The sequence below is a fragment of the Tachysurus vachellii genome, chromosome 19, assembly GCF_030014155.1.
Source record: "Tachysurus vachellii isolate PV-2020 chromosome 19, HZAU_Pvac_v1, whole genome shotgun sequence".
In the NCBI taxonomy this organism is placed as follows: Eukaryota; Metazoa; Chordata; class Actinopteri; order Siluriformes; family Bagridae; genus Tachysurus; species Tachysurus vachellii.
Genome location: NC_083478.1, coordinates 11,270,752 through 11,288,918, shown reverse-complemented (window position 1 = coordinate 11,288,918; position 18,167 = coordinate 11,270,752). Strand labels below are relative to the sequence as shown.

At 39.4% G+C, this 18,167-nt stretch overlaps 1 protein-coding gene across 2 annotated transcripts in view; it reads left to right on the top strand.

Moving 5' to 3' along the window:
* Nucleotides 1–18,167, top strand: part of nol4lb (nucleolar protein 4-like b) — an 85,912-nt gene that overhangs the window by 15,628 nt on the left and 52,117 nt on the right. For both annotated transcript variants that reach the window (XM_060894164.1, XM_060894166.1), the window contains exons 2-4: nucleotides 696–851; nucleotides 3,189–3,300; nucleotides 6,489–6,598. In XM_060894164.1, the coding sequence (XP_060750147.1) occupies nucleotides 696–851; nucleotides 3,189–3,300; nucleotides 6,489–6,598 (378 nt within the window). The remainder of the gene's footprint in view (nucleotides 1–695; nucleotides 852–3,188; nucleotides 3,301–6,488; nucleotides 6,599–18,167) is intronic.

The window sequence follows — 18,167 nt, the reverse complement described above, 5'->3', positions numbered from 1 at the left end:
AATGGAGCTTACGCAAAGTGGTAAATGCAGGAGTGTCATTAAGTGAAGCATTTGACAGCCATTAATGGATCTCTAATTGTCACTGAAAGATTAAGCTAATTAACAAGACATTTTTCTTTACTTTTGTTTACTCATCTTTCACATATATGCCAATAGAAATGGAGCTGACTATGTCGAAGATTGTAGAAGCTATCTGGCAAAAGTTAGAATACAGTCAGAGATGACTGAAGGCACACATAACAGCAATGGACATGGAGAATATTTGTATGATGTACAGGAACAGAAATAAGTCAACACTTGGTGCAGAATTGTGGGGATTCACCCAGAATTGTGGGATTTACCCTTTCAGTTCATGACCGGGCACCACTGAGCAATTTAGCTTAGCCGGTCTGCCTACATGCATGTTTTTTAGACAACGGGAGAAAACCAGAGAGCCGAACAACAGAGCCACACAAACAGGAAGAAAATGCAAAACTCCACAAAGACTGTAGCCTGAGCTTAGGTCAATCCAGGGACCCTGGAACTGTAAGGCAGCAACAGTACTGCTCTGGTTCTGTTTTGCTCATTTTTGGGACCTGATAAACTGATGTTTGGTGGGCAAAAATGAAATAATCAAATGATAAATGATTTGTGTGTGGGGCACAGTGGCCTAGTGTAAATGTTAAATATTCTCTCTCTGTCTCTCTTTGTTGCAGTGTGGAGACACTGCTCCCGGACAGGAGATCTCGTCTCTGAAAAGAGTCGCGGTGGTGGAGGATTTCTACGATATCATCTACGCCATGCATGTGGATATCAGCTCTGACCCAGCCAAAGTGCCCAAACATGCCGGCCAGAAGAAAACATATAAAGCGGTTAAGTAGCACCTCAAACAACCTTCGTTCTTTCTGATGCTCTCTGAGTCCCAATATCTCTTTCCTGTCTTTTCCTTTCACTTAGCAATTATGTTCTTCCCTACTTCTTTTTCCTTCTCTCTCGCATGTTCTTATTTTGACTAGCTTGATTGCATGTCATATCACTGCCTGAACTCCAGACCCTCAGACGCACCTTACTGATTGGCGGCTTTTTCTCTTTGTCACTGAATCAGGATTATTTCTTTGCATGAAAAATCCGTGCATCTTTTATAAATGATGCCTTCTGCCGTTCTGTGGTGTCAGGGTTTTTTTATAATGCATTAAAAAACAATAAAATATTAAAATGTTGCGTTTGTGATTTGTTTCTTTTCGGTTAGAGTGCACTCTATACTGACACATCACACCTTTTATTAGAAGACTTTTCTCACACGTCTAATTTTGATTAGCTTTTCCCAATACTGCTCTATACCCCCCTGTGATAGTGCCCTCTAATGAACGGAAGAAGGACTGCATGTAAACCATGACGGCGCAGCCTCGTCAACACCTCCTCAACACCTTTGTGCTCTGCATCAACAGCGTTCTAACAGAAGCACAAATATAGTCTTGTTTGTTTCTGTTTCCTCTAATGTATAATTGATAGAGATCTGTGTTTTCAACACTAACACATGCAGCTGGCTGTGTTCCCTTCGTGCCTGCTGGCTGTATGGCATGGCAGTCATCCAGAACCTGTTCTGGACCTGGGGTCTTGACATCGAGCCTCCCTGCTGAGCAGAGCATCTCTGTGGCATTATGCCAGTCCCCCTGTTATTGTATAGAGCAGCAACTCAGACAAACACTAGCAGGGGAAATTGCTGTTGCTGTCGGCTGCTGGGACTTATATCCAGCAGGGATTTTTTTTTTTTAACAGTGCACTCCATACAGGCGAGTACACCGGGGTGTAGGCTCAGGGCTTTGTGGATTTTATTTAACAGTCCCTTGCATTTGTAGCACACATTGACCTGCTGCTGCAGTGCCATAGTGGCCCTATGTTTGTTTTTCTGAGCCTCAGGGGAGAATGTGGCTCTATTGTGGGGGTGTGTGTTCTTTTTCTTTCGGTCTTCATCTTAGCCCGGGCTGCTGCTGCAGGTTTCTAGGGAAGAGGTGAAATAAAGAGATTGGGATTGAGAAAGAGGGAAAGAAATCAGTGGGTGGGGAGAAAAAAAACAGGACAAAGCATAGATGTTGATGAATTATTGCTTCGATAGATGCATTGATTATATGTTTACATATAATATATATATGTATTTGAGATGTATTTATATATACATCTCAATGCGTCTATATACATAATTTCAGCATAGTGCATGGTTGGGAGTTAAAAAACGAAGCGGGGGTGTGTGTGTGTGTGTGTGTGTAGTGGTCTGGTCTCTCTTTATTTTAATACGAGTCAGACCCCTCCAGCACAGTCTCAGTCACTGCTGCTCACTGATTTAAGAACCTGATTAGCACTTCATTTGCCTTTCCCCTGAATTAATGAAATTTAAATTTAGATTGGATGCTGTCTCTCCACTGATAAACTACCTTTGTTCATGGAGTGTGTGTGTGTGTGTGTGTGTGTGTGTACGTGCACCCTGATACCTTGCTATTTTGCAGCTGATTGACAGAGACTCTGTCACCAAGGGCTGCAACTGACATTTAACTGTCACACCTTCCACTCTTGAATACGCGCGCACACGCACACACACACACACACACACACACACACCCCTAAACTCCCCACATTCCTCTAAACCACTACACTACTATAAGCCTGGTGGCTGTGTGCTCACTGTTGGTCTGAATAAGCAGACAGAATGAGACATGACTGGAACAGTGATTCAGAATGGCACACATGGCACAGCTCACAGAGAGGTAAAGAGACTCGACTAGCTGCAGGTGTTGGATATGCGCTAAGGTGGTCAGTTGCTATAGGTTCCTGCTCTGTCCTCAATCTCTCAATCAGAGCAACACATCTGAATGCTAACAACCTGTCAGTATACGTCTCACTAATACTTCACTGCCTGTAATCATATTGCAGTTCTGCTCCATCCTGTCATTGTTACCTCTTCTCTACCTAATTATAAATGTAGATGACTACATTTGTCTACCCCGGTTTAGTTTACATCCCTTTACATATTATCTGTACTTACAGTGTATATTATCTTGGTTATTGTTGTACATACACTGTACATAATGCACCCCTCACATTAGCTATCAAAAATACAGTGAGCTCAACAATTGACATGTGACTCTGAGAGAAATTGCTCTCATGCAGCTGTATGTAATAATAAACCTCATCTCGCTCTGTTTCTGTCTCAGATAGCAGAGACGTACGCATTTCTGCCTAGAGAAGCAGTGACCCGATTCCTGATGGGCTGTGGAGAGTGTCAGAAGAGGATGCACATCAGCCCGAGCGGAGCCGAATGCAAGGGTACGGCATCCAAAAGCTCACTGAAACATCTTCACTTAATTTAAACTCCATTTAAACATTCAGCATTCGTCATAATAATATTGCACGATTTGTGTGTGTGTGTGTGTATATATATACATGTATGTATATGTGTATATATATATATATGTATGTGTGTGTGTATGTGTATATGTATGTGTATGTGTATGTATATATGTATATATATATATATATATATATATATATATATATATATATATATATATATATATATATATATATAAATATAAATAAAATGTGTGTGTATATGTGTATAGATATATGTGTATGGGTAGATTTTAATTTCGTTATTTTAGTTTGTAGGTTTGTTTTGCATTTGTTCTTTAGAGCATTCCATTTCTATGTGTTATTGAAGCCTTATAATGATTTTAAATATAATGGACAATTTGATGGCGTATTTAATTTTATTTTTGAATTATCTTTAAAACAATTATTTCAGTATTCCACTTTTTCATCTATTTCAATTTCTAAAATTAAAATGATAACTAGCTATACATTTAGTGAGCGGATACAAAGGGAGTACAAACCCGACAGGCAGGTAGACATTTGAGCTCTGTTAATATTTGCTTATTTCAGTCATTTTGAAGCCCAGGATTGGAATTATTCACGTTAATAAAAGTGCACCAAAGCGAATTAGGTGCAAATAATTAAATCCGATTTTCAGGAGATTTAAGGTGATTTGGATTTTAGCCACATGATAAATGCAGTGTGTCTGTTTCTCCTTGTCATTTATCAACCAAAAATGTACTGCAAAAAATGAACATCTTGGAAAGTTAAAAGATCTTGAATATGGTCAAAATGATTTAGCACTTCCTATGAAATGATTACAAGAAACTAAATTATTAAACCTGTTTCTAGACATATTTTACTAATAATACTACTTTTCTTGGTTTATTGTCAGATTATTTGATATTTATATCTGATTTCATTAGTAAAACATAAAACAGTTAAAAAGATGATTTGAGGAAGAAACCTTGAGAGGAACCAGACTCAAAAAGATGACCCTGGATATTGCAATTCTGAATAATTCTTGTCAATAACTGCGTAACAATTGGTTCAAGAAGTGCAAATTCATTCCAGTTTCAACATGATGTCTATTTTTGTTTTCCTCTTCCATCTAAGGGAGTTCGTCCTCGCCTCAGTCACCTCAGGCTTGCTCATTGGAAATAAATACAAACACATTTTCATATGTACAATATTAATCTTTCTATAATAATTTTTTTCCACTATATATTTATATTCGAGTTAAGCTACTTTTAGACCAATGACCATTGTTAAAAGCGCTATACAAATAAAATTGAATACAATTATCGACTGTTTTCTGAGAGATTGAAATGCAAAACTGTTTGTGGCACTTGCAGTCCTAAAGCTGTTACAGCAACTGTAGTCCTAAGCCAGCAGAGCAAAGCTGTTCATCAGTTGCCATCCAATGCCATCTTCATGGTTACTGAGCGCTCACAACATTTAGCATGTTCAAAAGCCAGAAGCGAAATGCGCTGAAACCTCCACGGCGGCGTAACGTCTCCACGTCCACATTGTTCCAGGTTCTGCAGAGATGATTGGCAGTAAAGGGATTCGCAGTCCCAGATAACAAATCCCGCCACCCCTTTGGCTCTTGCACTCTGTCCACCGTCCACCCCCACCGCCTCAATTCCTGAAGTTAATAGCTAAACCCCTCCATCACACATGCCACACACACTCGCCAAAGACATTCATTAGGCACTGATCACTGGAGTGTCTTGTCCTCCCTGCATGCTGCAATTAGCCCAATTACAGCCCCTTTTCTGAAAAATCTCACTCCCAGGACACCAGGTTTCTGCAGGAAGGAGATAAAATGGGGAGAGGGAAGATTTGGGATCGGCAAAGCAAAGATGCGAGAAGTTCAGTGGGGGAGGAGCTGGATGGAGAGATCCTGTCTAGTACAATGAAAGGATGGAAAAAAAAAAGAAGACCCATTATGAACCAAGCATCCCAAGACCCACTCCTGGGTGTGAGATAAAACACACACACACACACACACACACACACACACACACACACACACACACACACAGGCACCAACACCTTCAGGCTTGATCTGTCACAGCCCTGTGTGGCAGCATGAGGACAACATTGGGTGTCGCTTCATAAAGCGAGTGCTAATTGGCTTCCAACCCCATGGGGGTCCGTTAACCCCCCTCCCCTCCCCTCCTATTCACCCCTCATATTGCCCCTCTATTTAGCTCCAGCTACCCACGCAAAAGTTCAGCTCTAAATTATTAAAAGTGATTCATTTCTGTGCACGCAGGCTTTTTTTCTTTCTTTCTTAAATCGACTCCGAAGCTGCAGCTTGTTTTAATTCTTTAAGCTCTTTTTTATATCAGGGTCAGAAATCTATTTTATTATCAAAAAGTAGACATCATACTTAACGTCTCAGTATAGGTACTGTACGCGCAGACCTGAACACTGTTTCTGGATAGAAATCTGTATACCAAGTGAATGAGACAAGTTATCACCTCTGTAGTAATGACTAATGATCACTGATTACTAACGATTCATGTTTCAGCTTGTACTTTGTGTGTAAGATCATTAGCAGCTTATTTTTTTCTTCAAATCTAAATATCCCTTCGATGTACTATAGTTTTATTTCACTATGGGCTAAATGTCATTTTAGAATGTCGTAGGGGAAATCGGTGGAATCTGAAAACACACGAGGTTTGCGTTTTGGTTAGACTTTCATTCGTCACTTTCATACTTGGCACACCTACACACAAAAACACACACACGCATGTATTCTTTACTAAATCCGTCTCCATTTTTTTACCATTACTACATCGGGGCTATATTTGCATACATACAGTATATACAGTTCATGTGTTCTAATTTGAGCACTTTTTAATGGGACAAAGACACTGGGCCATACATGTGCATGTAGCATGAAGAGCTTCATTTACTGTCCCCTAGTGGTGAAACAGAACAACTTTACACACAATGCCAAGTGCAGCATGTACACCAACATGGTCCTTTACAGTTTTCCATGATAAACGACGACAGCGACGTGTTGTTGTTGTTTTTTTTAATTTTTAATCCGTTGTGATAATGTTGCTACAGATGATTGATTGCAAACACTGCTAACATATTGGTTCATAGTAATCCTGTTGTTTCTCCAGAAAATGACCGACCTGCATCTCTGGCCCCTGACCTCATCGACTACAACATGCCTTTGACCACCACCTACCTGAAACAGATGAAACTGCAGTGCATTAACAACAACGAACAGGTACAACCTCATACTCAGATCTTTAGTCCTCACTGATAACTCTTCTGAATGCTGATCACAGATCAGTGATCTGTATCTGACTGATATAAAGAAAGGTCTCTGCTGCTCTGTGGTTGTTCATGAGCAGTCAAGATGTATTTGGTGCTTCTGTATGAACTTGTGCATGATTGGTCAATTGTTTATAGTTATATTGTTTCTTTAAACGATATATATTAAATATATTTAAACAAATATACAGTAGCTGTATGCGTTTTATTATATAAATTGAATTATATAATTATTTTTTATTATGAATATTATTAATTATATTTTATTATTATAAATTGAATTTCCAGATTGCACTTCTGTACAGAATCCCACAGCAGCCATTTAGTGCCTCCTTGCATTTTATTTAGTGAATTGATTTGGGATCATTTTGAAGTCTGTATTATTGTTATGAGGGAAAATGAATTGTGACTAATTTGGTATCTTTTATACAAATCACATCATTTCTAGCAGCAGCATTAAGAATGATAACCAAAACATGTGAATTGTTTTTGACTCTCACCTGTCTGTCATCCAGCATACAGTCTAGTATGTAGTCTACACTGCTCAAAGAATGAAAGGAACGATTAAATCACATGGCATCTCTATGAACTAAATTCTCAAGTCGAAAATCTTTACATACACTGTGTGAGAACAAAATTACAGGTTGATCCAACTTACAACTAATAGTGTACATCAGTAGTGTGCATGGCCCCATGCACCTGTACTGTATGCACTCTGGATAACATCTGGGCATGCTCATGATGAGTCTGTTTCTGACAGTTTGGTCACTTCTGCTGCTGGGTTGTTGTGCTTCTACGGCTTTGGAACCATTTTGCAGTTGCTTTTCCAGTGCGCCTGTTAATTTTATTTGAACCAAAGCAGATGAAACCGATTCACAAAATTCTTATGCTTTCTAACTGGACAGACTTATATCCCTGAAGTTTAACTGACATGGAATTATACTGTCTTTTTAGTATAGAGTTTAGAGCAGTTTACCGTGTAATCTAATAGCTCATTTTGGGAACCTTGTTTAGCTGCTTTCCATGCAGCAGGTGTTTTTGGTCAGGTTTCAGCAACATTTCCAACCCGACTACTGTACATCTGAAAAACCTCACAGAAGAACTGAAACTAGCTTAAAAGTTTTGGGCATTAGAAAATGAAAACATATTTGTTTAAGCGTTTGTGTGAGGAAGGTGGTTTATAGCATATAAAATATTATTCGCTTCAAAATCCCAATTTCATATTTATAATGCAGTAGAAACTGCCCTGTACATCATTTACATCATCTGCTCTTAACTCAAACTGCAGTTTGCTTCAGAATCGGATTTATTGGCCAAGTGTGTTGACACACACAAGGAATTTGGTTCCAGCTGTTTGTGACACTCAAAAGTACAGACATAAATAACAATATACTATACAAACTATACAAGACAGAGATACAATATAAACAGAATGAGTATTAAATATGAATATAGAATATGAACGATCCGCTATGTACATAGTGTGGGAGTGCAAATAACACTATTGTGCAATATTATGTTTTTTGTACAATATATAGTAGCAGCAGTAGTGTGTGCGTGTGTGTGTGTGAGAGATATATAGATTATTTGATGACTGACAGTCCTCATAATGCAGTACTTATAGATATGAAGCAGTGAATATAATTATGGTGAGTTGTTAATCAGGGTTATGGTTTCTGATATTAGAATTCATCTTAGTAAATACACTCCTGTAATAAAGAATGTCCTGACCACTGCTCCTCCTGCAGTGAAAATGTTCAGACTGGGCATGGGGAAGCATAATTCCTGCCCCAGTGGTCTTCTATTAGCAGAAGCTAAGTGGGGTAGTTTGCTCCCTGCTTTACAGTCTTGCAACATCTAAAACGTCAAGAAAATAGATGAAACAACAACTCAACAAAATCCCTGGTCAGTCGAAAGAGTTCATAAGTATTTCGGTGGAAATGAAAATGTACGTATTACGGATGGAGTCATTATGATGATTAACATTTTGTTAAACAGTAGATGTGGAATGTCCCAATGAATAAGCAGCCACTGATTTTGCATAAATATTTTGAGAATATAGAAAAGAGTGTAAACTTAGTATGCTTAAATACAAGATGTCAGATTTCAGTGGGGCAGTTTAGGCCCCAGATCAAGGATGCTTTTAAATTGCCTTCACTGATCCAAAATGGTCGGATGAGTAATGAGCGCCCATGATGTCCATAGAGTTGAGTTTTTGTCTCCTAATGATTCAGCTTGTGTTTTTTGACCTTGTATTACTCCTTTTATAAAAGGGGAACTATAACTGACTCACTCTCTGCATACTACTGGGGCTTAGGCTTTGCGTACCCAAACTCTTGGCTCTCAGCCGCATTTACGTAGAGTTGCTTTCGTTGTGAACATATTTATACATACATACATATTGTTGGTGTACATCTGTTAAACCTGTCAATCCACGGTGTGTGGGTGGGTGGTTAAGTGTGTGTGTGTTTGTGTGTGTTGTGGGAGTGGATCTACAATAACTTTCGCAAGAATTAGTGTTAGCACTTGTCTAATTAACCAGTTCCCTGAGCAGCAGGCTAATTAGCTGAGGTGCAGGGAATAGCAGTTTACTGACGAACGTCGAAGCAATCCAACAGCCACCATTCCTGCTGTGACTCATGCAACACTTGGGTTCGAACCAGTTGTTTCTAAGGATTTAAATAATAGTTATTAGGCAATATTAGATGTATCTGTTTGAATTAGTATTTTTCAATTAGTGTTTATTTTAAGGATAAATTTCCATAACAATAAACAGGGCTTAGTGGTTGCATGTTTGCTTTGCACCTGCAGGGTTGTGGGTTTGATTCCTGCCTTCTTGCTTTGTGTGTAGAGCTTGTATGTTCTGCCTGAGCTTTGGGGGTTTCCTCCAGGCACTCTGGCTTCCATTCCCAGTCCAAAGACATGATCTGTAGGCTCACTGGGATCTCTAAATGATCAGAAATGTGTGCACAATTAACACCCTGATCAGTGTGTCCCCTTTTTTGTGTCCTGAGTCCCAGGCAAATCATATGGTGAGTGGTCAATATCGCCAATACAGTCAGTAATCACTGATTGCTAATGAAGTGTGTTGGAGCTTGTACTTCGAAGTGTGTTGTGTTTTTTGATTATTACTAAGTAATGAGTTATTTTACTCGGATATTCTTCAGAGGTACCAATCAGCTAATCACGTGGCTGCAGCACAATGCATAAAACTATGCGGAAATCAGGAGCTTTAATGTTCAAATGTGAGAGTGGGGAAGAAATGGTGTGTCATTGTTGACTGTGACATTGACATGTATATTGGTGCAAGATGGGCTGACTTGGGCTATTCTGAAACTGCTGATCTTCTCCAATTTCCACACACAACAGTCTGTAAACGTATGCACAAAATGGTCCAGTTTTTTTTCCTCATATCCCATCCACTCATATTACAAAACTAATTCAAGCCCACACCTCCTTGCATTACTTCATTTACACAGAAGAGCCAATCTGATCAAATCAGACCATCAAGTGTAGGCATACAGATCCCTTCCGAAATCAGCCAGTCATAAATACCACCGGTTCTTAATCCAGCTGATTTGGAAACAAATAAAATTGTGTTTGTGTGTTATTTAATTTAAATGTGCCCTCAGGCTGAGCTTATTTTAATTGGGCAGGTTTTAAACCACGATTGAATTGAACAGTCGGTTCAGTTTGTGCATTAAAACGATTCCATTTGTATTTCCATTAAGAAATCCTTATTTTGGAGATAGACATGGATCGAATTAGAATAGCTTTAATTGTCATTTTCACCAGGGAGACTGCATCCTCAACTCTAGACATGTTTCCTTTTCTTTATGCGTGTATGTAAAATGAAAGCACACGCTCTTTTATGAACCAGGAATACCAGGAATTGCACGAGTCCTGAATGAATATCACTGTTACTGTCCAGTTTGAATTTCAGGAAATAATCAGTTTCGGCTTACTCTCATTCTGAAAAACACGCGCGTACTTACGCGTACATACGCATACACATACACAAGCACACACACAGCCCTGTAGTGTTCCAGATTTATCCCATACTGCAAAGCTATTTTATTCACATCCATCAAGGCTAAATCAAGTGCTGCAATTTCTTCATATATTTTAACCTGCATGTCAGGCACGTCCTTGCTTTTGTTTGTTTGGAAAATATCTTTCAGAAAATAGCAGGATCTGTAACTCTGCATCTTTTCTCTGTGCTTCTGAAAGGGAACAATGTTTATATCGTGTGAATTTTGATATGCAACATATTTTCAGAAGTGAGAATTTAGGGTGTTTTTTTACATCCCCGAGGATGTGTGAAATATAAGCTCGGGGGAGCGGTTAGTATCCAGGAAAGAAGCGCGCACTCTGTTAGAAATGATAATAGACGTTCTGGGAATCCTGAGATAGGCAAATTGGGTGGAAGAGAAAGTAAGGCAGACGTGGCAAAATGCAAGCATACAATCACACTGTCTGAAATTGTGGAACAACAAGAATAAAAGAGTGGAGGATGCACTTGTCAGTGCTGGTTGGTTGGCATTGCAGGATGTGTGCGTGTCAATTTAATAAAGGAGGAAATGAGCAGCATCCTTCCTGCAGACTCCAGTTTGGGGGGGTGGGGAATGCAGGGAATTAAGGAGGGAGGGGTTGTTCATTTTCATTTCTAGCCTCTCTTTCCAGTTAATGGATCTCCAGTGGAGACTTCTTTCTTTGTCACCCTGTCTCTTTTGGAAATGAATGAGCAGAAGATATGGTGGGAAAAGGCTAGTTGCACTTCAAGTTTATAATAAAGCTACCGGTTGCACAGGAAAATACAAGTAAAAACCAGATAAAAACATTTGCTTGCACTCAGTTTCAAGTTTGCAATGCAAGCTGTACAGAAAGTTTTTGATTGAAACTAATTTCAAATTCCAAGTTTATTTGTACACACTGACATTTGACATTTTAAACAGTATGTTGGTATTTATTTCCAACAAAAAAAAGCATGTTCTTCTTAATGAAGCTTGCCAGTTTTAAATCTGTTTCCCCGAAGAAGCCTGCAGGTCACGAAGCTGCATACGAGGTAATTTCATTTCCAACATATGGCTGCAGTTAGTGGTAGCCTACATAAGTCATTATTAATCTAGTAAGACAGCAGTAGTAAGTACATTGGTAACTCTAGACTTCTAGTATATAGTATAGCATTTAAAGGAGCAGTGAGTCTCTTCAAAATGACACTGAACCATTATCATAGGTTGGGTTTTTAAAGGAGCATTTAAATTGTGTATCTCAGAAAATACTTTGTCATATTTGTTAATGACCCAAAAAAGTAAATATGGACCATTTTGTTGTAATCCCAGTAATTTTATTATATTTAAATAATTTTTTTGTTCTTGTTTTTTTTTTTTATTAGATTATTAATGGAAAGCTGCATTGCTCTATATTACCTGTAGGTGGCAGGTTTTACAAGCAGTTCTTTTATCCCGTGTGTGTGTGTGTGTGTGTGTGTGTGTGTGAGAGAGAGAGAGAGAGAGAGAGAGAGAGAGAACAATAATCTAGACCCATTGATTGGATGTGTGTATATACATATAAGCATATGTGCACATCAGCACTGTAAACAGTTTATTTACCCTCAAGTCTGAATGTAGTGAAATGTAACTTTGAAGTTCAAGTTGATTCTAATCTCTCAAGCAAAGTCCAAAGTCAAAGTCTCCATGCTGCTATGTAAGTTAAGTCGAAGTCAAGGAATTAGGTCTATGGCTCTAGTAATGAATTGCAGGAAGTTCTAGAAGGATAGTTTGAGCATCTAGTTTGAAAATGTATTAAACATATTAACAATAAGTCTCTCATGACTACAGTTCTGCAACAGATGCTAAGGATTTATTGAATATCGTTGTAATATCTTTTCGGTTGACTTTTTTTGTGCTAGTAGCCATTTGAGCTCTTGTTTAAATGGCAGCTGACACACACACACACACACACACACACACACACACACACACACACACACCACAAACTGTCACATTTTAAATTGGGAATCGTGCACAAAAGCTGGCTAAGCTCTTCCACCTTTTGGCTTACGTGAGAACCCAGAGGTGCGCCATGCAGACACAAGGAGAACATGGAGAAACTCCATCCAGACAGTAACCCGAGCTCACGGTCGAACTGGGACCTTGGAGTGTGGAGGCAGCAACATTACCTGCTGCACCACTATTCCACTGGCTACCCAGTTGTGTACTTAAATGAAGCTCATATGACAGAAATGTAATCACATTTTCAGGATAGCAGTTTTGGGAATTGTGTTGGATTGTAATGTCATATAATACAACAGTTGCCCTGTTATAGACTGGCATCCTGTCCTGGGTGTACCCTGCCTTGTGCCTCGGGTCTCCTAGGACATCTCCGGGTTCCCCGTGACCCAGTAAGGATAAACAGTGTAGAGGATGGATGGAAGGATTGATTGATGAATGGATGGATGGATGTAAGGATGGATGGATTGATGGATGGAAGGGTGGATGGATAGAATGATGGATGGATGGATGAAAGAAATGGGGCTCCCAGTGAAGTTTATTTCAATTAGTAGCACAGTGTGAATTAAAGCGAGTGAATTCTTACTAGTAGCCATAGTGTCTTTTGGATTATCAGCGTTACGTGAATATTAATGAATGTCTTTGGTTGAAAACGGATGTAAATCTGGTGTTGTATCCTACTGTAAACTCCAGCGTCCATAGTGACGTGTGGACCGTAGCCCCGCCCCTTCCCTCGCTCCCTCGCGCTGCCTGCCCGTGAGACTCAGCGCGGCGGCTCGCGCTCCTCCAGCTGGATATTTTGTTGAAATATTAAAGCGCAGGCGAAAAGACACGCACAGGCTCCAAAAACAGGGACAAAGCCTCACAAGAACATTTCAGAAATAACCCGGAGAGCTGCAGGTACGTGACAGGTTTTCTCTCTGCTCTCTACCCTGCCTTATTATTATTATTATTATTATTATTATTTATTATTTAATATTGTTATTATTGTTATTCCTAAGTGTAAACATACATTTAAAGGCATTCACTCCTCGTGCTTGGACCGTACGACTCTGTCATCTAAAAAGTCCACACGTTTAATAACGATAAGAGCTTTTAGTGTCCATGTGGTGTCCTCCAGAGCCTCCTGTATTTGGTTCATGTAGGATATTGATTAATGTAGCCCACTGCAGGAAGCGACACACCGCGATCTGCTCCCTTAAAAACCGGCACAACATTTATTCTTTAAATATTTAATGTAAACAATGCCCATGCACGTGACCGACGTGTTTCCCCAATGCGTATTAAGGACTGGCATTAACATGCATGAGCGTCTCTGCGCGTTTATTGATTTGATTGATTATTTATTTATTTATTTATTTATTTATTTATTTTTTAAAGACCATCTCGTCTAGTTTATATTTAATTTTACCTGGCAGGTTAAACCTAAATAATTAGTTTGTGTGATTTATTTATTTATTTATTTATTTATTTTATTGTATTTATTTTTTTTAGAAACTTTTCGTTTGCTGTGTGATTTTTGGCAAAATCTCACAGCAAAAATATTTGCACTGTATCCTGCACTGTAATATTCTCTGTTGATGACCACCATTAAGATTATTATTATTATTATTATTATTATTATTATTATTATTATTATTATTATTATTATCCTTTAATAAATGAAAGGAAAGTCGCTTTCTGTTTTCCATAGCTAGTTTGTTTACAGTGTAAATCCTCTTGACTGGATAATGAACTTTTTCCTACAAGATGTTGTGACTTTTAATTCAGATGGTCAGCTTCTTTCTTTCGTTCTTTCGTTCTTTCTACCTGGATTTTGTCTCAAGTCTACCTACTGCACTTGGCCTAAATATACCCTACTTTTTCCTCTGTGCAAAGTTCATTCTATTGCTCATATTACCTGCAAGTGCATGTTTAAGTGTAATGTCCATACCAGGTTAATTTTTTTTTCCCAGACGTGTCAGTAGGTTACAGTCTTGGAATCGCTTTCTCCAAAGCACGGAGCTGAAATTCAATAATCTCTTATAAAACGTGTGTATAAATGTTTGCTGTCCATTGCGTTCCCTATAAAAACAGAATGAAACTTTAATCCCTTTACAGTGACCGTCTGAGCTGGAGAAGGGTTAAAAGCTTTAAAGTGCTCTTTATACTGTAGCATGCTGTCTTCTGCTGGAGCTTTATAGGGATAAAGACTTCCAAAAGAACACCACTTTCTAAAAGTCAGAATGCTATTGAGTGCCAAGAACTGTGCAGTATAGCCGTTGTGCCTCTCTGACAACTCTCTAGCACTTTCTTCCTTCTACTTTTACTATTACTCATTCATTCACTCGCTCACGCGCTCTCTCTCGTCTTGTTCTTTTGCTCCCTCTCACACTGTCCCCTCTCTTCTTCGTCTCTGCCCTGCTCCACCCTCTCTCTGTCCCGTCGCTCATTGTTCTTTGTCTCGTTCATCTGCATTCTGGTGAATGTTTCATTCTGCCTCTCGGAGGGCCTGTACCACCCTACGCTCTCCTCTACAAATTACTATAGAGCCTGGCATCAAATTCGGAGGCTTACATACAAGCGCACATGCACATACACACATTTGGGATTTCTCTGAGCACTAAGAGCTTTTCTGAGTGGTCTAGCACAGCTTACTAATCAGATTTGAAAATATGTTTGCAGACTTAATTTTTTCCCTTGTGCTATCATGATTTGGCAGACTTGAAATTGAAACTAGTGCCGTTCTCCTTCAGAGTCCTTCATTATCCGTTTTGCAGCATCCTTGTAGTCACTATGCAGTCGTCAAAAAACAAAACAAACCTCCCTTTTGGATTTCTTTTTTTTTTCTTTAATGATGAGGTAAGCTAGCATCTTTTTGTATCAGGCCCGTCTCAGCCCGCATGAGTGCCAAATTAACCAACAAACCTGCTGCAAAGAAGCGAAGCCTTCCCCACCGTGCAATTTCCTGTCTTTTTACGGCTCGTTTCCTCCCAGGCAGAACGCACGGCGATATAGGATGTGATGTACTGACTCCCTGTTGCCCTCCTGCTACTGGGTTTCTCTGCACTCAACTGGTCCTGCCTGGGGGGTTTTTTTTTTTTTTGCTTAAAGCTCAGGCAACTGGAACATTGAGTATCTCCACACAGACCCTCTCAAGGTAACGCGAAAGGATGCGCATCTTCTAATCTCCTCCTAACTATTGTCTGTAACTGTGCTGTCACTAAATTTCCCATTACTTCACAGCAGGTTCCTCACTCAGGTTTATTCAGTGCTTTATTTGCCCCAATCCTTGCGAGACGTTTCTAAACTCGATAGGTTTTGTCTTTCTTTGATCAACCCTGATCTTTTTTTTTTTTTTCCTCACTCATTTCGCTACCATTTTTTTTTTAGGTGTTTTGTCATGTCCACAATAAGACTAGGGCAGATCAGACGGACAGGACAGAGCTCAATAACCAGATCACAGAGACAGATTTTTTTTCTCTTGCTCTTTTTTTTTCCCTCCCTCTCAAAGATCAGCCGTCAAAGGCAGAGGTCAGCGGTTGCAAGAGCCACACCTTTCCAATAACATGAATAAAGCCATTAATGCATTCTGCTTTTCACAGAAAGTGAGGTACATCTTCCTCACTTTTATCCCGTAAATAGTAGTCAGATGACTGATTCGTTTGTACATGCTGATGATTGTACACTATGTTAGCAGTGACACCAAGAGAATCTTTTTTTTTTTTTTTCTAATCCACTTTCTGGTGAAATGTTTGTAGAACTTCTGTGGGAAATGAAATTAGTGCACGTGCGTTGTGAGAACATCATTATTTGCTCGGTGAAAACGCCTCTCCTCTCGATGTTCACAACGGCTTGTGTTTTTGTTTCTTCTCACCTGGAGTCCGGAGCAGACGCCTGTCACTCGCAGATCTGTTTACGACCGAGGCAAAAATGTGATGTGATTTATCTTGTGTTTCTGCTGAAGGTCTAAGCAAAAACAATGAAAACATTTTAGCAGGCTTTTATAAGCCAGCTGTGAAATGGAACATGGCTCATTTTTGCAGTTACATCCATTATGCTGGGTGTTTTTTCAATAATGTTTAAATTTGTTTTTATTTATTTATTTAGCGTATTAAAGAGCAGTGAAATGAGGAAAACAAGTTATTAACTCTTGACTTTGACATGATCGCTAACTTTTGCGATCCAGATGATGCTGACTGCCCATTGTAACTTTATCATTGCCTCCAGGATTTCAGAGCTTTTAAGGGGATTGTTGGTCAAAATTTGTTGATATCGTTGAAACTTTTTTCCAAAGCTTTTTTGTTTTTGTCCCCTTTTTTTTTTTTTTCGGAAAATTACTTGAATGGTCAAAATTGCAAGCACACGATTCTTCTTTGCAACTGTTCTAATAACTTTTTTTACGATGGCTGTATTCTTGATTGACAGACATGAATCAAAGTGGGATTTGGCTAAACGTATGCGATGATGTCACATGACTCGTCTTGGCCAGAGTCTGTGGAAATTCTGCAGAGAAATCTCAATTTCGTGCGTGCAATTTTGAAATCCTGGAAGGACGGACGCAGGCACAGCTAGTTCAGGACAGACACAAAATGGAACATAGAAGTCACTAGCAATGCTGTGACAAAAAAAGTCTCTTGTCCGTGATTCACATGTAGGAAAGTAAAATCGGAAATTAGTGTGTTGTCTTGAGGAAAGAACAGTAAAGCTTGGTAAAAAGGAAATGGCCCCAGTGGACAAAGTCAGGTTCCTTGTGGGCGGAGCAGAGTTTGCCACAAACAGGAGTACATTCAAGCAGTGGTAGTAATGTTATTCTTGTACACTCAATGTTCCTGATGTTCATGTGAGTGGCAGGGCAAATCTGGACTTCACTGCTGCACAGGATTTCCCCCTTTATAGCTACAGATAATCTGCAAGTGAACTGACACTTTCAGCATGATGATGCACTCGGACACAGGACACGCATCATTCCCAGGGTTCAATGCTTTTAGTTGCCTGCAAGTTGTCAGCTAGAAACCCTTTAGAGTGCAGATTCCAGCAACTGTAGAACTTGACTACTTCATGGTAGCACATTTCCACTGTGTGTGTGTGTGTGTGTGTGTGTGTGTGAGAGAGAATGTATGAGAGAAAGTGTGTGTGACGAGGAGTGTGTGTGTGTGTGTGATGGAGAGTCTGTAAAACAGAAAAACAGAGAGGTTATGTGAAAGTTAGAGAGAGAATGTATCAGAGAAAGTGTGTGTGAGAGAAACTGTACGAGAGCTTCAGTGTGTGAGAGCGAGAGAGACTGTAAAAAAGAGAGGTTATGTGAAGGGTAGAGAGTGAGTTAGAGAACAGGTGTGTTAGAGAGTGTGTTAGTCAATTTCTCTCTCAATCAATCTTTCTCTCATATTTTCACTGTGTGTGAGAAACTTTCAGAGGTAGCGACTGTGTGCGAGGATGAGTGTTAGAGAGAGCGAGGAAGAGGGAGACTGTGAGAGAGATTGTTAGTGTGTGTCTGCACATGGTGAGAGAGAGAGTGTGTGTGTTTGTATG